Here is a 25,745-nt window from a genome sequence, read left to right as displayed (position 1 = left end):
TCCCTCTCATTTTCACACTGCTGCAATTACCGGGTGCTACCAGTGAGAGATCACACACAGCCCCATGAGTCAGCACTACAGTTGGCAAACATGGCCAAAGCTGAGAGATATTCCCCCCACTACACTACTGCTCCCAAGTGTTATCCAAAGGAAGTTCAGTTTACACAACACTTCGGTTCAAAAATAAAACACTGTACCAACCGGAGGTAAACATGGTTTGTACCACGTGGCCAATGAACTGCATGTTCAGAATCAACATAGCTGGATGCAAGTTCTCTGCTCAAGCTATTTATTCGCTCTATCAGCACTGCAAATGGTACCAACTCACCATTGTACTAGCAGAGAACAATACCACACAGCATCATAGTAGGTAGCTCTGGATTTTGGAACACATTTGAAAGCCAGGCTGATAAAACGTGTCTATAATGACTGTGTGAGGCTGTAGGCTTCGGGGAGAGGTAGTGTGAGAGGTGGAACATACAACAACACTGCCATCTAGTGAGTAGGTGTAGGTCAACCAACTATTGAGAGGAGAGATTGTGAGATGATGCGATAGGATAATGGCTTGACTTTGAAGGAACCTTCAACTGTTGCACACCGTACAATAACTATAATGGTGGCTTGTTGTGGGTACATGTGTAAATGGCAGTGTCCCTGTAAGATTCAGTAGTACTACACGGTGATAACTTCACTTTAATACTACTGTTGGAGAAACATAGTATTTTCAGGAGGTATGTATAGACTCACTCTGCATATACAATGAAAACATGCCCTTAAAGGAGACGATGCATAGACTGCAAACACACAGTCAATGTCTTTCCTTTCACTCTAGGTCCAGTTAAGAGGGTTATTACCTGGCGGTTCGTCCCACTCTGTGGATGTATGTGTTGGCATCCTCTGGACAGTCAAACTGCAACACCCAGTTCACGGCAGGGAAGTCTGCAAAGTGGGAGGAGAAAACTGAATTATTATTTACCACAAGCAACAACATTTTGGCTCTAGTGTCAGAGCAGTACATATTTATTTCATTTTAGGGTTCGTGTTTGAGCTGTGCCCCAAAATATAATATTTGTCCCTACTGACTAGAGACATCCAGACAGACTGTCGAGTAGCATCTCTGTCCCTACTGACTAGAGACATCCAGACAGACTGTCGAGTAGCATCTCTGTCCCTACTGACTAGAAACATCCAGACAGTCTGTAGAGTAGGATCTGTCCCTACTGACTAGAGACATCCAGACAGACTGTCGAGTAGCATCTCTGTCCCTACTGACTAGAGACATCCAGACAGTCTGTAGAGTAGCATCTGTCCCTACTGACTAGAGACATCCAGACAGTCTGTAGAGTAGCATCTCTGTCCCTACTGACTAGAGACATCCAGACAGTCTGTAGAGTAGCATCTGTCCCTACTGACTAGAGACATCCAGACAGTCTGTAGAGTAGCATGCATCTCTGTCCCTACTGACTAGAGACATCCAGACAGTCTGTAGAGTAGGATCTGTCCCTACTGACTAGAGACATCCAGACAGTCTGTAGAGTAGGCTGCTGATGTGTTAGTACCTAGGCCTCTGGCTGCAATGTCTGTGGCGAAGAGCACAGCATTCTTCTTCTTGATGAAGTCATTGTAGACCTCCACCCTCTTCATCTGCTGTTGCTTCCCATGCAGGGCCAGGATGGGCATGCCAGGACGCAGCCGACAGAACACCCGGAACAAGTATTGCACCTACGGAGGGAGAGAGAAAAATAGACTTCATGTTTGCAGCCAAGACTACGACTAGACCGTGAAGCAATAAGCCTAATGGAGGAACGTTTGCACAAACTAGCGAAGCCTCACCTCTTTGCAACAGGCAAAGAAGACGATGATTTTCTTCTGCAGGTGGCTCCTGATGAAGGAGAAGAGCATGTTGACTTTCTGGTGCAGCTCACACACCACATAGTTCTGCTCCAGCGTAGCCGGCGTGCTGCATGGGGACACAGAAACATGTAGTCTTTTAATTGGTCTCTTTCAGGTAGTTTGTGTTGTACTTGAACTTGTTGCTACGGAGGACAGAGAACTAAGGAATTGTGTGCCTTAAAAGAATGTTTAAAGTTGGGGTTGCATTTGATTGTACAGCAGACATGGGTTCAAAAAGTCAACAATTTTGAATTTAAAAAAACTTGAGTTGTGCTTGACTGAACTTGCCTTTTGCAATGAGCCAATGGGAAAGTCCCAAAAGTGCAAATCTCATCCACGGCAACCTGGCACTCCAGGCAGGCTAAAGCAAACTCACAAGTATTTGAAATGTCAAATAGTAGGCTATATCCAAGGCATGTCTGTTGTGCAGTGCTCCTGCTTTGCTCCTAACAGGTTTCAGGTCAAATGTGGTTTAAAACACTGATGTGCACTGAGGAGCCCTGATAAAGCTGAATCAGAGGAAGCAAAGAGTTCTCTTTCATCTCTCCCATATAACAAAACAGCTTCAACGTCGAGGACAAAGCCATAAAAGCATAAACACTAAACCAGCCTATCAGCAAAGACTCATCGAAAAAGAAGTACAGCTGGGGCAAAAAGCAGGAGCATAAAACAAGAGTAGTATGATAAAAAGAAAGTGTCAGCTGGTGCCTCTAAACCTGAATTGAAGTTGCTGACATTCAGATAAAAACAGTCTATGTTAACGGTCGACCCAATTAGCATGCGGGCCTGAAAGTGGGAGAGAATCCGCCCTATTAAATCAGCACCTGGCTGCACAATGACATGTCATTATTTAGTAGAGCAAGGGACTTCAGAGCCTCCATGACAGCACTCGTATTTGTTGCTTGTACCGGCCCACTTTTACCTCCCCCGAATTCATTCCACATACTGGATGTCAGTTTGTCCAAACACACTACATGACCAAACACATGTGGACACCTGCTCGATGAACATCTCATAACAAAATCATGGGCATTAATATGGAGTTGATCCCCCCTTTCTCGCTATAACAGCCTCCACTCTTCTTGGAAGGCTTTCCACTAGATGTTGGAACATTGCTGCAGGGACTCGCTTCCATTCAGCCACAAGCATTAGTGAGGTCGGGCACTGATGTCGGGCGATTAGGTCTGGCTCGAAGTCTACGTTCCAATTTATCCCAAAGGTGTTTGATGGGGTTGCGGTTAGGTCTCTGCTTAGGCCAGTCAAGTTCTTCCACACTGATCTCGACAAACCATTTCTGTATGGACCTCGATTTGTGCACGGGGGCATTGTCACACTGAAACAGTAAAAGGGCCTTCCCCAAACTGTTGCCACAAAGTTGGAAGCACATAATCATCTAGAACATCATTCTATGGTGTAGAGTTCCCTTCAGTGGAATTAAGAGTCCTAGCCCGAACCATAAAAACAACCCCAGACCATTATTCCTCCTCCACCAAACATTACAGTTGGTACTATCCATTGGGGTAGGTAGAGCAAAACCCAGTTTAGTCTGTTGGACTGACAGATGGTGAAGCGTGATGCATCACTCCAGAGAACGCATTTCCAATGCCCCAGAGTTCAATGGTCGGCCATGGAAACACATTTCATGAAGCTCCCGACGAACAGTTATTGTGCTGATGTTGCTTCCAGAGGCAGGTAGGAACTCATTAGTGAGTATTGCAACCGAGGGCAGACGATTTTTACGCAGAAGCACTCCGCGATCCAGTTCTGTGAGCTTGTGTGGCCTACCACTTCACGGCAGACCCGTTGTTGATCCTAGAAATTTCCACTATACAAAAACAGCACTTACAGTTGACTGGGCCAGCAGGGCAGAAATTTGATGAACAGACTTGCTGGAAAGGCAGCATCCTATGACAGTGCCTCGTTGAAAGTCAGAGCTTAAGGCCATTCTACTGCCAACATTTGTCTATGGAGATTGCATGGCTGTGTGATTAATTGTACAAAACTGTCAGTAACGGTTGTGGCTGAAATAGCAAAATCCACTAATTTGAAGGCGTGTCCACATACACTATATATACAAAAGTATAAGCAATCAATGTAAGCTCCCTGCAATCGCTGAGTAATAACATTCACATGACCTACCAGTGGCTTAGGAGACTCACTGAAATCCCAACAGAATTCAAACATCACCCTGCACAATCATTTTTAACTGTGATATCATGTTTCATTTCCAGAGTTCATAGAAATCCAAGTGACGTTAACGCCAACTGACAGATTTGTAAACGCTAAGACTAAGAGTCTACAGACACAGGACTATAGTGGCGTTGTTGTGGTATGTGATATAATAGAGCCCCTACCTGAACTTGGCCTTCTCGTGCACCCAGACGTACTCTGGGTCTTTGAGGCTGAGGCGGGCCAGGTCTTTCACTGACTTGGTCTGTGTGGCTGAGAACAGCAGTGTCTGACGGGTCTTGGGGAGGTTCTCCACTATGGCGTTGATAGTGTCGGCAAAACCCATGTCCAGGATACGATCCGCCTCATCCAAAACTAAAGAATTAAAATCACATGATGTCAACCACGTCAGAAATCCATCTTTTTTTTAACCAATGATCTGACTACAGATCAAAACAAACAGAGCTACTAAATCAAAGTTGCTTAACATTAACAGTAAGAATGTAAAATTCCCATAAACAACTTTGAGCTCTTCACACAGTGAAACTATTTTTATGATGGCCTAGTAGCTAAGGGGTAACTCTACCGCATGTACCTAGCATGTGCAGATCGGAGGCGTGGAACGCAGCAGTCTCATCCATGTGCTGGAGCAGGCGTCCTGGCGTGCAGATGATGATGTTGGTGCGGTGGATCTTCTCAGACTCATTTTTCAGGTCCTACAAAAAACCATACCAGAGGTTACACTCTGGAATCCAACATAATAACCAGGCACAAACCTTTCATTTCAAACAACACCAACAGGTGTCAAAACCAACATGAAATGAACTGCCAATACCAGCACTTGAAAGTAAATAAAGTACCTTTCCGCCAATGATGAGGCCGGCAGAGAACTCGTGGTTCTTGCCCACTTTACGGAGTACTTCGAAGGTCTGATAGGCCAGCTCTCGTGTCGGGGAGATGATGAGGGCCCCCAGGCCATCCATGGCTGTCCACTGCTGATGATACAAACACTCCAATACCTGGAAATAACACCAACACGTGTGAACAGCAATGACACATCAATAGCCTCAAATAATGGACTGTATCTGCCTTCATATCAGCTCGCAATATTGCACAGCTATACAGTAGAAAACAATTGGGTACTCACAGGAATGATAAAGGCCAGTGTTTTTCCAGAGCCCGTCTTTGCAGCACCCAGAACATCTTTACCTTGCAACGCAAAGCCAATGGTCTGTCTCTGTATTTCTGTGGGCTGACGATACTGTGCTTCCATCAGACCTGGAAAAAACAACAAAACTGTCAATGGCATAACAATGGCATGTTGGTCCATATTGCATGGCACAGTCAAGGTAATTTCATAACCAATTGATATTTACCTCGCAGGGTATTCTTTGAGATGGGGAAATCTGAAAACCTCTCAGCATCCTTGGCATTTATCTAGATGACAAAGGTGTTAGTTTCTCTCTCTCACACACACACACACACTGAAGAGTAATATGATGAAATCATTGTCAAGATAAATAATTTAGCTAACATTGCAATATAAACGTTACCTAGCCTAGGAAATCGTGAAATGTCTTACAGGACAGGAGTTTGCTTTGATAAAACTGAAAACGTGATAGCCTATTTGCAGTCCCAGTGCCGTTTGAGGCGATGCTTTCCATTGAATGTACAGCATAGCCATGCAGATTTACATAGAAAAAACCTAAACGTCACTTGTTGTCAGTCATCAATATTGAATACAATTATTTGGGCGGCAGGTAGCCAAGTGGTTAGATCGAATCTCCGAGCTGACAAGGTAAAAAAAAAAAAATCTGTCGTTCTGCCCCTGAACAAGGTAGTTACGGAGGTAGGCCGTCATTGTACATAAGAATGTTTTCTTAACTGACTTGCCTAGTTAAATAACTTAAGGAATGTGCACAGAAGTACATGCACGCGATTCATAATATTAGTCTAGCATGTGTTTACATGGATGGTTTTGCCCATGTGATAGAAATTATAACAGTACTGGCAGTACATATCTTTTGTAACGTTACTGGAACTCAGAAATCGGGTAAATAATTTCATGTGGATATTTTACCTCAAATTTCGACCAGCTGAAGGACAAACCGCACAGACAACCACTAAAGTGTATTTTACGCAACATTCTGACCTGTGAAGAAACTTACGTTTTTGTATTGTTTTGTTTCAGACTAATGTTATACCATGAATTGGTATCGGTCTGATTTATTAGGCAATTATCTAGCCATCTAGCCTCGCCCTACTTCGTAGGCTAAAACAAACGTTGCTTACCTCGTTATATTTGTTGACAAGCCTTTGAATAGCTTCTTTCTCCACCTGCCATTCAGGTCTCCTTTTCTGTCTTTTCTCTTGTTTAACTCGTGTTTTCGTCTTGTTGTATTTCTTCTTCCATCGCTCGAAGTTCTTCACCGGATCAATAGTGTCGGTTGGGTTTTTCTTTCTTATTTTTTTATTGGGGGACACGTTTGGTCGTTTGCCCTTCTCCATGGTTAAATAAACCAATTCAAGAATAATGTTTTAAAAATAAATATTAGGTGATTCAGCTAAACCACATGTAAACGCTGGCGCACAAGCATGTAGACGCATAAATGTGACGTCAACGCAAGCCGGAAATTTCCACATGGGACGTAGTTCAACGAAAACTGATCAAATTAGCCATTACGCCGGAAACAGTTTACTCCAAACGCTGTTGAATTCCGTTTTTTTCTTAAACGGAAGTTGTAGTAGTAGTTCAGTCGTTGTTCTACAGAAGAAGAAAAAAGTCTGGAATAAATTGAAAGAAACGCAGACTTCACTCCACATCTTAGCATGGAAGAATCAATCATTTATAGATGTGAAGTTCACGCCAAACACGTCGCAGACTATATGGATTGAAATTACAATGAGTAGAAACCATAAAATGTAAATGTACTACAACTTCCATGGACTAACACAACGCTCATCAGCGTGACAAACTGTTGAGTAAATTATTTGTTGCAACATTTTTGCAACAGACAAAAAGTTTTTCAACTTAATGAATACTACCCTTAATGAATACTACCCTAGCTTGTTGAATTTGATAGGAAATTATAATTTCTCACATAACTAAAATATACATTAACTGATAGATGTACCGGTTGCTCCATGTAGCTACCAGCACTTCTTCAACCATATTCCTGCATTATCAACTCACAATGTAATTTCTAAGTACACAACAAAAAAAATCCAAGCACGAAACATTAAGACAAATAGTAAAGCATTTGGATTATCATGGTTGAAGAGACATGTAGAAATGTCTCATCTGAACTTTTAAGTTCACACAGTGCTCATTCAGACTGCAGTTTCAGGTACAAATAACTTTATGAAATATTGGAGAAAGAAAACACAGTTTCATGAAAGGCAATAGCCCTAGCCTTTTGCAGTAATGTGGTAGAGCTTGTCCTCATTGTATTAATGGCTTTGCAGAAAGTAGAAGCGTTATTGGGATTTCAAAACAGCAGTTTATATGCCACAGTTATCGTATACAATGGCATATATTGAATTTAAGTTCACAACTAGGCATTAAGATATTAATGAACACTTTTCCACAGCAGTGAAGGAAAGTGCTGCGCATATTAGGGTTGTCTGTTAGAATCAAGAGTCTTTGATTTTGCTGAGAGCCACCGCCCGCCTCTCAGTGTTCTGGAACAAAGCTCGAATCAGGCTCTTCATCTCAGAACTACAGAACTCCAATGCCAGAGGTCCTTTGCCCTCCGCCCACCTTCAGACAGGAAACAAAGACAAATCAGAGTACTCAGTGGTATACCAATAAAACGACAACCACAATTCCAAAAGTGTACACACGACTACTATAGATACATTTACTTTTTTATGATGATGAAAATGAAATCGCTTTAATGCCGATTTGAGAAGCTCCCCTTTTTTTGTACCTGTCGACTATCTCCTGCAGGTTAGCTCGCAGCACTATGACCAGCTCCTTGAAGGTGATCCACTTTGTCACGTACACGGATACCTCCTCCTGGTACTTCTTGTTCTTGCTCTCCTCAGGCAGAGGAATGAACACCAGGGGTCCTTCCTCGATAATAGTCTGACAGAGGATGTGTAGGTGCTCCCCATCTTCAGTGGAGATATCCTAGAGGAGCAAATTGCATAGAAACCATAGGATGAGGAAGACCACTCATTCAACCAAGATGAACAATAATGTGCCGTCTGTAAAATCATGGAGAAAACAAGTCACATGATCAAATAAGAACCTGTCCTCACCTCCAGCATCATGATTTTGGCAATCAGCTCTGAGATGGCAGTGTTGAGTAGAGTCCCTATGGCTTTACAGTATATGTTGACTGGTAGAACATCTTGCCAGACTGTGCCCAGCCTCTTCAGCTGATGGATGACCTGCAAATGAAACAAGTCATTTTCAGTGATGGAACAGTGACCACATCCTGTAAGAATTCTAACTGTCCATTTGATACAAGCCAAGCATTTCTAACTTTTGATCTGAAGCTTAAAGAGATAGTTCAGCCAAAAGTTGTTTGGGGCAAATTCCTCTTACCTTGAGTTGTCTTGTAGGCCAGTCCTGACAACATCCACAATCATCCGTTGTTTACTTTTGCCACAGGCACGAGTTAGTATAATTAGCATCGTCCCAACAATTGATGGCCTCCTGCTATGCTAATCATGCTTCCTTCAAAGTTTGACCAAAACATACACTTCCCCTGAACTATCCCTTTAACTGATGCTTAACTCACCATTCTAGAATCTTTGATAGTTGCCATTTGAGACAACTTCTTTGAAAATACTGGAGATCTAATGCCATATTTGTGGCTACAGTCATCATATGAACAATTGTAGATCTCTTTCAGCTATACTGCTGGTTCACTTGAACACTGACCTGCCTGACAGCCTTGCTGGCTGCGGAGTAGTTCTCCTCGTCATCCAGGTTGGAGAAGTTGCGTGCCGTGGAGAGACGCTCCAGCATCTCTGCTCTCTGGACGTTCAGCTGGGCCAGGAAGCATTGAGCGCCTGGGGAACACAGCTACAGAGTCAAATAGCTAGAAATGTATTCTCCTTTCACCAAAACTGGAGTTGGGATGTCTCTAGAAGATGATTTGTCTCAAATCTCCCTTGGTCTCATCATCCTTTTTGGAAATCAAAACAACAGCAGTTCAACCCCCACAAAAGCACATCAGGAGTGTAGCCATTCTAATGCTCGGCAAGCCATGGGACACGCTCATTCCCTTACCCAGTTTCCTGAAGCCGGGCACCAGGTCCACGAAGGTGGCAGCGCCCTCGCTGAGGGGGTCGGGCAGGTGTGGCCTGAACTGGTGGCCGAGGGTGAGCAGGTGGTGGGCGATGTACATGCAGTTGTTGTGCTGGATGGCTGCCAGGTGGGGGAACTTGAGTAGGTTCCCTCTGGAGAACAGACACAGAGAGAAGTCAGTGAGACAGACGGTCTCGGGGGGAAACGTTAATATAGTATAAATTAACTGAATATACTCACTTATGGTATGTAGGCACAACATCATAGAACAGCTGGAATATATTCCGCACCGTGAAGAACAGTTGGGTAGCACTTTGAGGGACAAATGAGAGAGGGGGGAGAGAGAGAGAGAGAGAGATGTCATCTCTTCACAAAACTCAAAACTTCAGGGAAACACTGGGCTAAAGCTGAAGAGTTATTAATATTATGTCATCATGTGCAGTGGGCAACATGAGAGCGTACCATTGGCTGGAGCTGCCCACGGCCTCGGACAGCGTGTGCAGGGCCAGTTCCATCAGCTGCTGCACCGACTCGCTGATGCGACACACAGGCAGGCACAGCGTCAGTGCACCCAGCTGCTTCTCGTTCTCCAACCGGGGCGCCTCAAGCTTCTTGGCCTTCTGCTTGCCCTTGTTGTCTCCAGAGCCTGGGCTGGGTAGCTTGGGGACTGAGAGCTTAGAATCTGGTGTGATCTGTTGGCAGGAAGTTATGTTAGAAGTGCAATCAAGTCCAACCTCTGTGCATTTACCTGCAGTGCAAGATACAAAGCAGTTCACCTGTCCTAGTTTTGTTCATTTTCTCTGGGTATCTGTAGGTTCTGATTTAGTGCATGCATTCACATGTTGCAGTGGCAAGAAACCACATACTGTACATCGGGAGTCATCTGTGTGACTGTGTACCTAATAAATAGAAACCACACAGATAAGACCATGGATAGACTGTAGGAGAACATCACACACTTTGACGGTGTTGTGCATCTCGGAGGTCATCAGCTTGCGTGCCGCCACAATCACGTCTTTGCATTTCTTGCTGGCAAAGTGGCAGTTGATGTCCCGGGCGTACTTGAGCAGCTCGGTGGCGTCTCCCCTGAGGTACTGCATCTCCTTCAGGGACTTCTCAAACTCCTCAGTCTCTTTGATCACCTGGGGGTGTGAACGTACAGGGTGGTATGAATGACAAAATGAAAAGTCTCCTTTCTAGCACGTCTTTGCAGCTAATGTTCTTTACATAGTCTATATCAAGTTATTCATTTAAAAAATATAGTTATTTGTATCTCTTCAATAAAACCAACAGGAACAAACTGCATTGCTTCATCAATTCTGACCTTTTGCATGGCGAAATGCAAAGATTGTCTAATTTGTCACATATCTGCTGACGAGGGGAAAAAAGTTGGTTGACGTGTGGCTTGGTTGAACCATTTTATGCAGTAAATGTGGAGATTGGTTGAAATGGGGAGCCCTCTTTTTGTACTGCTGTGATGAGTCAGTTGTATGCAATAATATTGTGAGAATTTTGCTATTTGATTCAGAAATAGTGTAGTCATTGGTCAAATTTACAAGCCTTTGCATAATATGCGGGGAATTGTTGATTTTGAGACAAAAATTCTGATCTCAGAATCCTGGAGGGACTGATAAGGGTGTATTCAGAGTACGTGGTTAGCCTTTGATACATACCACACTGTACTGTTCAAGCTGACTGCTATTGGTTGGGATGGAGTGCAGGAGGCACTCATGGATGATGCAGTGAGACATCTCCTGCCATACCAGGTCTCCCAGTATGACAGACACTTTTCTCTCGCCAACTGATACATCTGCAACGGATACGTCTGCAAAGCAAAACAAAGGAGACACATCGTTATAGTGCCAATGGCACAGCTCTAAAATGGCGGCTGGCATATCAACTCCTTTCATATTTACTGTGACCAAAGGATATTTTTTAGTTCAATTGAAACTCAATAATCCTTCTAAACAAGACCATGGGCCAGTTTCCCAGATAAAGCCTAGTCTTGGGACTAAAAAGCATGACCAATGGAGATTCTCCATTAAAATACTGTAGCTTTTTAGTCTCGGACTCGGCTTAATCTGTGTGTGGGGAACCAGGAATGCCTACCTAGCAGGTGTGTGTGTAGGGTCTTGAGTACCACCAGGACTTTGGTGTAGACCTGCGAGGGACTTGGGTGCTCCTCGGGGGTCTCGGCACACTGGAGAGAGAGTAGGATGCCCTCGCCTTGCTGCTCCGACACATACACGTTCAGAGAGGGGTACGTAATCAGGGGCTTCAGCAGGTACTTCAGCAGCACCTGGCCTAGAGCGGGGAGAGGCTGGCTGTCTCATGATGGACTAACAGGATGCTATGGAAGCAGCCTCACAATGTATGTACAGAACAGAGGCGGTCCACATTGTTAAAAGTCAATAGTCTGATTAATACAAACAGAAAATCATCCTTATTCAAATAATAAGGGAGTATTTCACAAGGTGGTTTCAACAAGTTCAACTTCAATAAAATGTAGTCAGCTTTACAGTAAAACATTTATTTTTATTTTTAAATTGACTGGACTGGACACTGGGTCTTACTGAAGAGTTTGATCTTGTGTTGGAGTTCCCCTTGGATGGCCAGGGCCTGGAGGACACAGGAAAGCAGAGGGGGAGGGCTCTGCTGGGGCTCCTTGGTCCCACCTAGGGTCAGCTGGAGCTCCATCTTCAGGAACGACTTCATCCCCGTCGACTCTGAGGACAGATGGACACACAATCAGTGTCTGTGGTGGCATAACACGGTACCACTGTTCACCTGAGTTAACATGAATCAAGCAGGGCTGGGAATTGCCAGGGACCTCAAGATATGATATTATCACAATAAGTTAGGTGCAGATATGATATATATTTCAATATTGTGATTTTATTGTGATTCGATGTTCCAAACATACTGCTCACCATATGTCTGCTGTATAGGGACAAGAGAGCCATGAGAAACCAGTTTTGATCAGTCATGGAAATAAATAATTGGCTTCTTATTTAAAAAGAAGATGGATAACAAGCTATGCAGGTACAGCCAACTAGCGAAAAAATCATATTGGATATTGTCGAAACGATACTATATAATATCCAAACACGTAACAATTGATTTACCCCCCCATCACTAGAAGAGTGCAATTTACCACAATAAGTCAAATAAAATGCTACCTGCTACTAACTAACATCGCATGGTCAATAAATTAAGCCGTGTGCTTAGGAGACCAAGCATCAGACCAGGGTACCCCCCCCCCCCCCCACACACAATGCCTGGGAGAGTCTTTTTACCTTTGGAAGGAGGCAGTTTCCAGACAGCCAGTCTCTTCCACTCATCCCCCAGATGGTAGATGAGGTTCTCCCTCTGGACAGTGAGCTCTGAGCTGAGGGCTCTCAGCAGGGGCAGCTCAGAGTCTTTCCACACCTTCAGAGCGTCTGCACTGTGCCGGGCCTTTTCTAACTGCGTGGCCGAAATGACATACTTCTTCTCCAGTAGGGCTTTGTGAAACTCCTCCATTGCAATGTGAAACTAAATCGACAACAGAAAGACGTGAAAATATGCTTTGACATGTACCGATATTATTGACGATCATCCCAAATTCGTGTCTCGGGCCAGGTACATAGGGCCTGAACTCAAGCGCTAAATCTGTGCATTATTATAAATAACATTCAGTTAAAACAGGGCCATGTGTAGATATTAGTGGGGACCAGATTAGAGCTACCTCTTCTAGGTGCCTGAGCATGGCAATGACACTAGTGTTTCTCTCCAGCTGCTGCTTCAGCTTGGCATGTTCCGTCACAGCTGTATGTAGATTATGCTGCACCTGTATACACACACACACACACACACACACACACACACACACACACACACACACACACACACACACACACACACACACACACACACACACACACACACACACACACACACACACACACACAGTCAACAGTAGATCTCTGCCAACTGTCAATCAAATAACACCTCCAAAAACACAAAGCGAACCATGACCCATGAGTAGTTAGTGAAGCTTACCTCTGTCTCAATGCAGCTTTTGAGGATGTCAATTTCTTTAGAGACCTCTTCGGCCTGTCCCATAAGTGCCTCTGCCCCCTGCATGCTAGGTAGGAACTCATTGTACCTCTTGTTAATAATGTCACATACCTCTTCCTATGGAAGAAACGCAGATGGTGAGATTGAGGGAAAGAATCAAAGTGTGAGGCAAAGACGAGAAGAGTCAAAGCTATACAACATTGCATAAATATACCCCTGGTAAAAAAAAGAGGCACAATACATTATTTTTCAATTTGGGCAGAGTACATAGGCACTACCATGACACGTCACGTCATTCAACAGTGGTGTCTAGGTAGAATGGTCACGAGTGATCAAAAGTTGTATAGTGTGCGAGAGTAAACTAGTAACCTAGCTTCTTACTAAGCTAACTTGTTCAGAACACATTGCTAGACAAGTGCTTGGTAAGGCGCTAGCATAGCTAGCTAGGTACAGCTACTTCTGACATGATCCTTATCTGTAACGTTATAGCTACTAGTTTGTAACTAGCTAGTAACTTTAGTGTAGTCAACTAGACGTGTGTGTGTCGTAAACAACAGCGGGAGCAACAGTGGAATTGGTGGTTCACCTTAAAAATAAAAGCTGCTGTTGAAGATATATTGGCACGGGTGTTACGCCCGAGACAAATAATAATTTTCATTTTACAACGTTATTTTTTATTAATTTATCCATAATATTTCATCTTTCCACAAGATAAATCCCGAAACAAATCTAGGGTTTCTACCCAAGCCGGCTGGTCGTTGGTTCTTTCAGTTCGGTTGCCAGAGATGTAGGCTAGCTAGTTAGTGGTGGTGTGCGCTAGTGGCATTTCAATCGGTGACGTCACTTGCTCTGAGACCTTGAAGTAGTGGTTCCCCTTGCTCTGCAATAAGGTGATAAGGCGATAAGTTGGTTGGATCGAGTGATAGTCTCACTATCACCATTAGTTTCGCTTCCCCACCCGCCATTTTTAAAAAGACCTGACGGGGCTCATTGCCTGCTTGAATTATGCAAAAACGGGCAGCGTTTAGGTCATGTAATTGATTATGTTGGAAAGGGGAGAAATTGTGCTTTACAATGGTATTTACATTACAGTTGATCTGGAAGTATTACGTTTTTGGTGCGCTAAAATAAGGGCAATTGTTTATTTCAATTTTAATAGGGGCAATTGTACGGACCAAGGCGATGTACGAGTTTACGTTATAGTTCCTACACATCACCTATAGTCAAAATAGGCCTTTTATAGATTAAGTTAATGAGCAACATCATGCTCATGTCAGTACTCTAAAAAGCAAACGTAGTCTTTTTTATTTTATTTTATTAACAACAAATCAATACATAAAGCACATGAGGGAACACAAGCATACATAGATTACAGACAATGGACAATCGAGCTAGGGGGTACAATATCACATTACAATTACACAAGGACCTTAAGGGACATGCATATACTTACAATTCTAACAGCTTTTTTGTTAGTAGAGCATTTAACCGTCTTAAAATACAGTTCAATTTATTTTTGTAGGATACGAAAATGTGGTTTTCTGTTTGTAAATTTACATTTGTGTATATGAAATTTGGCCAAAAGAATAATGAAATTAATTACATAAAAATGATTCCGCTTATTTCTATTGTATGTAAAGAATCCAAACAGTACATCTCTCCACAATAGTGTAAACTCTTCATAAATGTGTTCAATTATAAACCTACTGATGTCTTGCCACAGTTTTCTTACATGCATACAATGCCAAAAAAGATGCACAACTGTTTCTGGGTGGTCATTACAAAAGGAGCAATTTGAGTTGATGTTTTCCTTAAACTTCTTCATATAGTGGTTGGCAGGATAATATTTATGAATAATTTTAAAGGAAACGTCCTTAATTTTGTTAACAAGTAGGTATGTTTGTGACAACATCCAAACTTTTTTCCAACAGATATTATCAATAAATCCATTACAATAAGGCATGACATAAGGTATATATACAACATCCTGCTGAAACAAGGATCGTATCGCTCTGTTGTTGAATGGACCAAAAGAGAAACAAATCTTTCCTACTGATGAGTCAACAGGGTCAACAGAAGGTAGGCTCTGAGGGTCAGGTCTTGACATGTTCCTGAATAACATAGCAACACCTGAGGGAATGGCATCTAAAACAATTGCAAAATCTTTAGGTGTTACAGGGACCTTGTAAAGTGATAAGAACTCTTTATAACTGAGTAAAAGACCCTCTGCATTTACCAGTTGGCTCACCAATAGGATATTATTTCTGAACCAATATTCTAAAAACAGAGAGGTATTTTTATACAATATATCCCAATTATTCCATATATAATATCTGTGTGGAGAAAAATTGTGTTTTTAAATTAAGGACCATGACAAGAAAACCTGCCGATGAAAAGCAGAAAGTTTCACTGGAACTTTGTCAATTATAATTGACAAAAACAACATGAATAATTGCAAAACAACATGAAGTTAAGGCCACCAAAAGTAGAGAAGACATGATGAGGAATAAAATTCCAGATAGAAGTGGGTCTTCTTAGGAATTGTTTTATCCAATTGATCTTGAAAGTATTATTTAATGTAGTAAAATCCAGAAAATTCAGTCCACCATTCTCATAAGTGTTCATTACAACAGTTTTCCTAATGTAATGGGTACAGTTTCTCCAAAGAAAGTTGAAAAGCATCTGGTCTATCTCCTTGCTTATTTTACGGTCAAGATATAAAGATAGAGCACCATATGTTAGTCTAGAGATACCTTCAGCCTTGGTTATTAGGACTCTACCTTTTAAAGATAAGTCCCTCTGTAGCCATTGATTTAGTTGTTTCTTCTGGGTTTTTTTAATAAGAGGGTTAAAATTTAGTAAGCCTCTAGACTTTGTAATGGTTATGCCTAAATATGTAAGTTCTTCTTTTACTGGAATACCATAATATGAAGGTGTCACACAATCTTTGACAGCCACGAGTTCACATTTCTTAATGTTAAGATATAGACCAGACGCTTTGGAAAAGGATTGTAATCACATTGATCGATATGGGAATTTGGTTAGCGTCTTTCAAACGCAAACGTAGTCTTACGAGTAGCATTCGGCAATAATGACGTGGAGTTTGTGTACGCGCATTCATTTTAGCGTGTTTTGGGAGTCGAGCAAGAGTAGACAGCAACCACAGAAGTCGGAGTTGACTGTGCACGACTACGGAAATGTTGGACTGGATGACAGTTTCTGTCACAGCTGCGATTGGTTTTCAAATATTCTGGGGCGGGGTTTAGCGAAGGGTCAAATGTGGCATGATTCGATTATTTTTTATACGTTTGCATCTGTTTCAATTGGGACTTTTATTTTGAAGACAACCCGCCGATTCCAGAATTTCCACTATGTTGCTCGCGCTAATGTAATGTTGTTCACCACACAATGGGACACCTGGCTGCCACCAACAAGGCTGTTGGCATCTAGCTAGCCATAGTTAGCAGCTAACGTTAGTTAGGCTAACAATTACTTAAGACAGCCAATCGGGGTAGTTAGCATAACAATTTAGCAAGACTGTTTCGAAGCTAGATAGCTTTGTGTAAAAGTTAGCCGAATGTTTTGATTATTTCGCGGGCTAGGTAACGTTAGCTAAATCGCTTGCTTACCTTAGTTTCTTCTACTTTCCGCGACAGCTTGCTTATTTTACCATTGAGATCTTCTTTTTCAAGTTTACCAGAACTAGCAAGGACTTCTGTAACGAAAGATGCCATAGTTGAAGAACAGCTAGCTGGCTAGCACCAAAATCCTTCAGGGCTGTGTGCAGGTTGAAGGAGCCCGCTCACAATAACCAATCAAATCTGCGTTCCACTTCGTTACACGCCCAGCCTAGAGGAGGGTTTGCCAAACTCGGTCCTGTCCCCCTGTTTTTTTTGCCCTAGCACTCCACAGCCGACTGAAATAACCAACTCATTATCAAGCTTGAATTATTATTATTTTTTAAGGCTATTCTGAGGGCAAAAAGGGCTTAGTAAAATGCACAAGGTGCAATTTCGAAATTGGGTAGTGCATCTTCAGTTTCCCTGTTGTCATGTGTTAGTCATTGCGTACCTTAGAGAGCCATCGATGACTTGCAGACATGTCCAGATCGACTAGTCCAATGTCAGCGATTGTTTGTTTTTTTACCTAGATTTTGTTGTAATGTTTCATTTACTCGAATACACAGACATGGCAAAATGTATAGAATTGCAAGAAAAGAGCTTTAAACTGCAACAAGAGGGGTGTGAACAGTTTGTCATGAACAGTGCTTGTGCCCATAGAAATAAACGCACGAGATTCCTCAATGCTGGAAGGGGGGCCTGGTCTAGACTAGGGCACAAATATTTCCAAAACTTCAACTACCAAATAATGCTTCAATATCATGACTTGAGTGTGGAAATGCATTTTCAGTAGAAGTTATACTGAACCAAAAAAGCAATACTGAACAATACCATGGTCCATAGCATGTCAAGTTACAGTATCATTTACAAACAAATTCTTATTTTCAATGATGGCCTAGGACCTTGTTCAGGGGCAGAACAGATCGGGGATTCGATCTGGCAACCTATCGGTTACTAGTCCAACGCTCGAACCACTAGGCTACCTGCCGCCCAAACATCATGGTATTGTTCAGTTGTCTTACCTGTGGACAGGTTAGAAACCTGATAAGACACAATGGCCCAACAAATAATGTTGCTACATGCAAGAAAAATAGGGATTGGAGGGCTGCTGGTCTGATCCCAGCTATGAATGACTACTGTTGTGCCCTTGAGCAAGGCAAATGGCTCTCCTACCAGGGGTGCTGCACCATGACTGACTGACCCTGTGCATGTCTGGACTGGGAGTGTTAGAAAAAAAAGTATGTTCGAATCAAATTGACAATTTATCTATTCTAATCTATTGATAAATCAGCAACTACAGTAGATATTTGGAGTAGAGTTGTACTCTCAAGGGGAGGGCCATTTATGTGATAAAAGCAGCATTTGGCGTATTTCACACCTTTTCTTGGATATACAGAGCTGGAACCTATTAAACTATAAATCATGAGTCACTTTATGTGAAAGGACAAAAATCCAAGTTTAATGTGTCAAAAGGCATATTTGAAAACTGTGGGAGGACACATTTCAAGGCACTGCATAGGACTGATATGTGTAATACATTTGCGTATTAGGATAGAGTACATATAATATAGAAACAGATTAACGACACTGACGTCCTTCAAATGTATCACATTTTGAATCATAATGGCCATATCACTACATCATCATGCATTCATGATCACCATGAAAATACAAGTGACTACAAATAAGGAACACAATATTTGTGCAGTACTTAGCACATTGTGATTTAAAACAAACAGACTTAAGATGTAACAAGTCTTCAAAACAACAACAAAACTGACAAAAAACAAGAGGGGAGCAGGAGCCATAATTCTATGATTTAGCAGGTAGCAGTTAACACATAACTACAACTATCCATTATAAACCATAAACTAGACACAGATAAATAAACAGTATTGTAAAGTAACAACGCATGGAGTCATGGCTGCATACTCATTTCTACACTTAACCAGGATTGGATAACTTCTTTGTAAATCACCCACATGAATGCTGTCACTGTCAACAAAGTACAAATTCTGATTAAGAGTGTACCGTGTATTCAGAAAATATTCAGACCCCTTCCCTTTTCCTACATTTTGTTACGTTAGAACATTATTCTAAAAGTGATTAAATAAAAATAAATCATCAATCTACACACAATACCCCATGACAGAGAGAAAACAGGTTTTTAGACATTTTTGCAAACGTATTAAAAACAAAACACATAAATACCTTATTTACATAGGTATTCATTTCCATGGATCATCCTTGATCATCCTTGATAGTCCACCCGAGACATGATTTGGAAAGGCACACCTGTCTATATAAGTTCCCACAGTTGACATTGCATGTCAGAGCAAAAACCAAGCCATGAAATCAAAGGAATTGTGCGTAGAGCTCCGAGACAGGATTGTGTCGAAGGCACAGATCTAGGGAAGGGTACCAAAACCTTTCTGCAGAATTGAAGGTCCCCAAGAATACAGTGGCCTCCATCCTTCTTAAAGTTAAGAATTGGATAACACTAAGACTCTTCCTGGAGCTGGCCGCCCGGCCAAACTGAGCAATCAGGGGAGAAGGGCCTTGAAAACAAAGATTGAACTCTTTGGCCTGAATGCCAAGCGTCACGTCTGGAGTAAACCTTGCACCATCCCTACAGTGAAGCATGGTGGTGGCAGCATCATGCTGTGGGGATGTTTTTCAGCAGCAGGGACTGGGAGACTAGTCAGGATCGAGTGAAAGATGAACGGTGCAAAGTACAGAGAGATCCTTGATGAAAACCTGCTCCATAGCTCTCAGGACCTCAGACTGGGGTGAAGGTTCACCTTCCAACAGGACAACGACCCTAAGCACACAGCCAAGACAACTCAGGAGTGGCGTCGGGACAAGTCTCTGAATGTCTTTGAATGGCCCAGCCAGAGCCCTAACTTGAACCCGATCGAACATCTCTGGAGATACCTGAAAATAGCTATGCCACGATGGTCCCCATCCAACCTGAGAGCTTGAGAGGATCCACAGAGGAGAATGGGAGAAACTCTCAAATACAGGTGTGCCAAGCTTGTAGCGTCATACCCAAGAAGACTCTAGGCTGTAATCTTTGTCAAAGGTACTTCAACAAAGTACTTAGTAAAGAGTCTAAATACTTATGTAAATGTGATATTTACAAATTGACAAAAACAACTTTTGCTTTGTCCTTATGGTGTATTGTGTGTAGATTGAGGGAGGAAAAAACAATTTAATACATTTTAGAATAAGGCTGTTATGTAACAAAATGTGGAAAAAGTCAAGGGGTCTGAATACTTTCCGAATGCACTGTAGATTAGCATGTCAATATGTAATTCTTGGAGAATGTTTGTCCACAATATTAAAGACAACAGGAAAGTTAATTTTAAAGAGGGAAACTTAGGCATTCACAAGTATTGGCCTTGAAATTCCATTAATACAAGGGCTGTTTACTCAGTGTGTATAGTACTGATCTAAAAGAGGACCTCATCTTCTTTTTCATCACTCTTCTCTTTAGCACTAAGGGTGAGGGTATGTACTGGGAAGGTTTTATCAAATGCACCATTGTCCACCCGGTAAGACCCTTTTTCCAGAGACATGCAGGATTCAAATCTGTGGCCCCACAGAATCTCCTCCTCAGTATAGGACGTTCTGGCTTGGCATGTCATACCTACAACACAAAGGAGACAGCACAGCAAGGCAATTATGAAATGTTTAATCTTTACATATCTAGCTCTTATGCTACAGTCACAGACATTAAAACTTGTTCATCCTTCTAGACCTATCGGCTGCCTTCGATACTGTGAACCATCAGATCCTCCTCTCCACCCTCTCCGAGTTGGGCATCTCCGGCGCGGCCCACGCTTGGATTGCATCCTACCTGACAGGTCGCTCCTACCAGGTGGCGTGGCGAGAATCTGTCTCCTCACCACGCGCTCTCACCACTGGTGTCCCCCAGGGCTCTGTTCTAGGCCCTCTCCTATTCTCGCTATACACCAAGTCACTTGGCTCTGTCATAACCTCACATGGTCTCTCCTATCATTGCTATGCAGACGACACACAATTAATCTTCTCCTTTCCCCCTTCTGATGACCAGGTGGCGAATCGCATCTCTGCATGTCTGGCAGACATATCAGTGTGGATGACGGATCACCACCTCAAGCTGAACTTCGGCAAGACGGAGCTGCTCTTCCTCCCGGGGAAGGACTGCCCGTTCCATGATCTCGCCATCACGGTTGACAACTCCATTGTGTCCTCCTCCCAGAGCGCTAAGAACCTTGGCGTGATCCTGGACAACAAACTGTCGTTCTCAACCAACATCAAGGCGGTGGCCCGTTCCTGTAGGTTCATGCTCTACAACATCCGCAGAGTACGACCCTGCCTCACACAGGAAGCGGCGCAGGTCCTAATCCAGGCACTTGTCATCTCCCGTCTGGATTACTGCAACTCGCTGTTGGCTGGGCTCCCTGCCTGTGCCATTAAACCCCTACAACTCATCCAGAACGCCGCAGCCCGTCTAGTGTTCAACCTTCCCAAGTTCTCTCACGTCACCCCGCTCCTCCGCTCTCTCCACTGGCTTCCAGTTGAAGCTCGCATCCGCTACAAGACCATGGTGCTTGCCTACGGAGCTGTGAGGGGAACGGCACCTCAGTACCTCCAGGCTCTGATCAGGCCCTACACCCAAATAAGGGCACTGCGTTCATCCACCTCTGGCCTGCTCGCCTCCCTACCACTGAGGAAGTACAGTTCCCGCTCAGCTCAGTCAAAACTGTTCGCTGCTCTGGCTCCCCAATGGTGGAACAAACTCCCTCACGACGCCAGGACAGCGGAGTCAATCACCACCTTCCGGAGACACCTGAAACCCCACCTCTTTAAGGAATACCTAGGATAGGATAAAGTAATCCTTCTCACCCCCCTTAAAATATTTAGATGCACTATTGTAAAGTGGTTGTTCCACTGGATGTCATAAGGTGAATGCACCAATTTGTAAGTCGCTCTGGATAAGAGCGTCTGCTAAATGACTTAAATGTAATGTAAATGTAATGTAAATGTTCAAATGATTTGACATATCACATTCTAACATTCAAAGCCAACCAACCTGATGCCTCCACGATTCCCTCCAGAATGATGATGATCTCAAATCTCTCCCTTGTCAGACGCTCAGCCCCTATTTCCCAGAAGGGACTGCTTTCATTGATGACATGGGTGATGGTCTGAGGCTCAACCAACAGAAGCCTGTCTCCTCCGGTATCGTAGCCCAGGTTGATCTCTGACTGCTCCAGTGGTATGAACTCCCCTTCCTTGGTCTGTCTGGACTTAATAAGCTTGGCTCGAATCTTGGCGTCCACCATGTGACTCGCCCTCAGGTCTCCAATGCGGAAGAGAAGGCAGAGTTTCTCGTCACGCTCCGATATGACACAGTGTTTGCTGAAGATCAGAGTCTGGGCCCTTTTCTGAGGCCTGGAGATTTTGACGAACATGCAGCCGACCATGAGGGCGTCAATGATTGAGCCAATGATAGACTGGGCCATGAGCAGAACCACTCCCTCCATGCAGTTGGCCGTCACCAATCTGGAGCCGTAGCCAATGGTCCTCTGGCTTTCCACCGACAGAAGCAGGGCGGAGATGAAACTGTCCACGTTCTCGAAGCAGGGCTGCCATTGCGGGTCATGGACATGGGCCACGTCATCCCTCAGCCAGGCGTCTAGGAAGTAGATCTCTGCGAAGGCCACCCACGTAACAATGTAGCACATGGTAAAGACAAAGAGGAACCAGCGGTACTTCAGGTCCACCAGAGTGGTGAAGATGTCCGAGAGGAAACGGCTCTTGTCCTCGATGGGGCCCAGGTTCACCTGGCACTTCCCGTCTTTGGTGACGTAGCGTTGACGCTGCTTGTTGGCGGTACCGTAATTTGGCCTCCCTTCACCTAGAAGTTTGCAGCGTGGCATGTGGGGCCGGTTCTCACCACTTGTGCCTTGGTTGGGACTATGGGTGCTATCAAAGGGGCCACCAGAAGGAGCGCCTGAGTACCACCTGGAGCTGAAGCGCTTGAGGTGGCGTCTGCGGTGAGCATGATGAGCAGTGACAGGCTCCTCTGGCTCCTCAGTGGGAATGATGTACTGGCCGGTGTCTACCTCCCGGCTGATCAATCCTGCAACAACCGTATGGGGGGCTGGGCTCTTGGGATGTGACTGGGGGGATGCAAAGGGGACTAGCTGGGGTGGGAGAGCTGGGAAGTTGTTATTTGTGCTGGGGAAGAGAGAGGCTCTTCTGGAGTGGAGCATCATCACGGCCATGTTGGTTTTTGCTACAACCTAAAAAAAATATATATATACATATAAATATATCAATTGACTGACTTGTACATTACATACATGATCTACAATGTATTTGTGATGGAAACAGAGTATCCAGTGTAAACACAACCCACTGAACAATATTCCAAAACACAAATGAATGAAATGGATTCTGCAATAGTTACCTTCTTTGGATATGGGGTAAAGCGCGTTGACTCTGGGGGTGGTCTAGGGTATGCCAGGAGATGTTTGGCTGTGAGAGCCTTTGTTGGGGGAATAGAGTTCCTGCGAGGGGCAATTCTCATAGGACTCCTGTAGTCTCCGTTATGGGGCTCGTGTAATGTCACCCTGCTGCACTTCATGGTGGAAACCATCACAGAGACTACTGTAGATTCCTGTGCTCTGTGTGGCAGCTGAGCTGCCGAGGGCTCAGGAAGTTGATTTCGTGTTCCTGTTGAAGCAATAAAATCTGATTGAGAGTTGTCACACAATTAACAACCACCACCACAGAGGAAAGAGGAGACTAAATGAAACTCTTCCACCATGCAATACTGGTTGAACTTACCTCCGTTTGTCTTGATAATTTAGTCATACGCTGTATGTGAAATTTGAGGGATTGCTAGAACGTTAAATCCAGCTGTGGGTCGGTGGGTGTATGACAGATCTCTGATACGGAGGGACTTCTTCCACCAGATGGTTACCTCTCCCTCAGTATAATTTCTTACATCATTCCTCCCCCTCTCATCCCAACCCGATGACCTTTCAGATCATTCTAATGTGACGTGCGTCGTGTAATATCATCGGTCTCTGCTGGATCTAATTAAACATCCAGGATTATGACTAATCCCTTTAAATTAATCTGGGAACAACCAAGGAGCATGGTGATGGATTTTGAGGAGATTACGGTCTTTCTCTTAGTTACGAGGGTTTAGGTAATTGTTTTTCCCCAGATGTGGTCAAATAAACCCTGGGCAAGTCTCTATTATTTCTTGTGGTCACTGTTACGGTTTGTGTTGTCATTCTATCCTCTACTGGTCCGCCAAACAGCTCGTAGCAGCAGACGTGCTGCGCTGCGTGTAGGATTTTGGAACACGTCAATACCGACTCTGACTCCAGAGTGCAGTAGACCATGAACTGCCCAAGGCATTGTAATCAACAGCGCTAATTAAGGCTTGCACTCCGAATGATGTAGAGGAAAATCTAGAGATGTATAATAAACCCTTATCTGTAGAATAGTTGAGATGCAACATTTATGATGTGTCACTAATGTTTAACATCTTCATAAATGTGTTGATTTTACACAGATGGGGCTTCACCAAACCTGAGATGTGTGGCCCATTACTAAAAGTTACATAACTGTAAAAAAAAAAAAAAAAAAAGTCCCTTTTTAGTTGTAATCTTACAACAACCTCCATATAACCAGACCAACACGAGAAGGAATTATTTAGAACAACCAGGGAAACTATAAAAATACAAACAGAGAAGGAAAGTAGGATGGAGGTATGCATGTCTGTACATTAAGGAGAGTCATCACAACTAACTGCCAAAAGAAAGAAACAAACTAAACCATACCTGAATAGAGATGCTAGTATTTGTTCTCAGTTTCAGATCATCTTCCACATGAGATATAACGAGCAGCTATCAACAAAAAAAGAAGCAGGATAGCTTTTTGAGTGGCAAAGCTGGTGCTGTGGTGCCTCTCCGGTGATGTCAAGGCGAACTGGCAGGGTGCCTACTGTCCAGCTGCGGACCAGAGGCCCCCCCACCCACCCCCACAGTCCCCCCCAGCCATTGGTCTAATCACACAGGGAGGTCAGCTGTTAATCTGCTCGTGAGGTCAGCAGGGCTGGTAAGCTGTGCAGCCAGGAAGTAGTGCAACACCATGGGAAGTGAGAAATAAACAAACACAATGTACAGTGCATTCGGAAAGTATTCAGACCCCTTGACCTTTTCCACATTTTGTTACGTTACAGCCAGGGTTGGGGAGTAACGGATTACATGTTTATTATTTTATTTAACTAGGCAAGTCTATTAAGAACAAATTCTTATTTACAAGGACGGCCTACCCTGGCCAAACCCGGAAGACGCTGGGCTCAATCACAGGCGGATGTGATACATCCTGGACTCGAACCAGGAACTGTAGTGATGCCTCTTGCACCGAGATGCAGTGCCGTAGACCGCTGCGCCCATGTGTGTGTTAACTATTTAACTGTACTAGAATGCTTTAAAGGCTCCTAAAATTTTAAATATCAGTTATAGGTATCGTTTTTTTGGCAAGGAAAATATTGGATATCAGTATCAGCCCAAAATGTAATCGTTAGATGATGATACCTAGCTATATACACTTTATTTTGCCTAGTTAAATAAAGGTTACACACACACACCACACTGACCAAAAAGTTATTTTGTTGGCATTTACGTAGGTCTCCATTACCAGTAAAAAACAATCAAAACCTATTTCTTTCACTA

At 43.4% G+C, this 25,745-nt stretch overlaps 3 protein-coding genes across 5 annotated transcripts in view; all 3 read right to left on the bottom strand.

Moving 5' to 3' along the window:
- ddx10 (DEAD (Asp-Glu-Ala-Asp) box polypeptide 10) overlaps positions 1 to 6,704 on the bottom strand; it is a 90,157-nt gene extending 83,453 nt beyond the window's left edge. For both annotated transcript variants that reach the window (XM_046304478.1, XM_046304479.1), the window contains exons 1-9: positions 6,355 to 6,704; positions 5,439 to 5,499; positions 5,210 to 5,340; positions 4,923 to 5,081; positions 4,658 to 4,778; positions 4,248 to 4,437; positions 1,834 to 1,960; positions 1,560 to 1,722; positions 855 to 939 (exon numbers count right to left, since the gene is read on the bottom strand). In XM_046304478.1, coding sequence (XP_046160434.1) covers positions 855 to 939; positions 1,560 to 1,722; positions 1,834 to 1,960; positions 4,248 to 4,437; positions 4,658 to 4,778; positions 4,923 to 5,081; positions 5,210 to 5,340; positions 5,439 to 5,499; positions 6,355 to 6,570 — 1,253 coding nt within the window. In that variant the 5' untranslated portion in view covers positions 6,571 to 6,704. The remainder of the gene's footprint in view (positions 1 to 854; positions 940 to 1,559; positions 1,723 to 1,833; positions 1,961 to 4,247; positions 4,438 to 4,657; positions 4,779 to 4,922; positions 5,082 to 5,209; positions 5,341 to 5,438; positions 5,500 to 6,354) is intronic.
- Positions 6,705 to 7,403: 699 nt separating this feature from the next.
- zw10 (zw10 kinetochore protein) lies at positions 7,404 to 17,202 on the bottom strand. Its single transcript, XM_046304480.1, has 15 exons — positions 17,011 to 17,202; positions 13,364 to 13,498; positions 13,050 to 13,151; positions 12,619 to 12,856; positions 11,896 to 12,048; positions 11,432 to 11,626; positions 10,996 to 11,147; positions 10,282 to 10,464; positions 9,785 to 10,014; positions 9,563 to 9,634; positions 9,305 to 9,474; positions 8,954 to 9,084; positions 8,326 to 8,457; positions 7,992 to 8,194; positions 7,404 to 7,822 (listed from the first exon to the last, which is right to left on the bottom strand). The coding sequence occupies exons 1-15, from the start codon at positions 17,113 to 17,115 to the stop codon at positions 7,696 to 7,698; spliced, it is 2,328 nt and encodes a 775-aa protein (XP_046160436.1). The 5' UTR covers positions 17,116 to 17,202; the 3' UTR covers positions 7,404 to 7,695.
- Positions 17,203 to 20,026: 2,824 nt separating this feature from the next.
- LOC123999092 (G protein-activated inward rectifier potassium channel 4-like) lies at positions 20,027 to 24,980 on the bottom strand. 2 transcript variants are annotated; one of them, XM_046304481.1, is made up of 4 exons: positions 24,849 to 24,980; positions 23,462 to 23,727; positions 22,079 to 23,294; positions 20,027 to 20,650 (listed from the first exon to the last, which is right to left on the bottom strand). In XM_046304481.1, the coding sequence occupies exons 2-4, from the start codon at positions 23,648 to 23,650 to the stop codon at positions 20,454 to 20,456; spliced, it is 1,602 nt and encodes a 533-aa protein (XP_046160437.1). In that variant the 5' UTR covers positions 23,651 to 23,727; positions 24,849 to 24,980; the 3' UTR covers positions 20,027 to 20,453. The 2 variants fall into 2 exon arrangements, with proteins under 2 accessions (XP_046160437.1, XP_046160438.1); XM_046304482.1 differs by lacking the exon at positions 24,849 to 24,980 and adding an exon at positions 23,842 to 23,958.
- Positions 24,981 to 25,745: the final 765 nt, after the last annotated feature.

This window comes from Oncorhynchus gorbuscha, linkage group LG16 (assembly GCF_021184085.1).
Source record: "Oncorhynchus gorbuscha isolate QuinsamMale2020 ecotype Even-year linkage group LG16, OgorEven_v1.0, whole genome shotgun sequence".
Taxonomy (NCBI): Eukaryota; Metazoa; Chordata; class Actinopteri; order Salmoniformes; family Salmonidae; genus Oncorhynchus; species Oncorhynchus gorbuscha.
The sequence above is the reverse complement of the archived record's forward strand: the minus strand, read 5'-3'. Positions and strand labels throughout refer to the sequence as shown.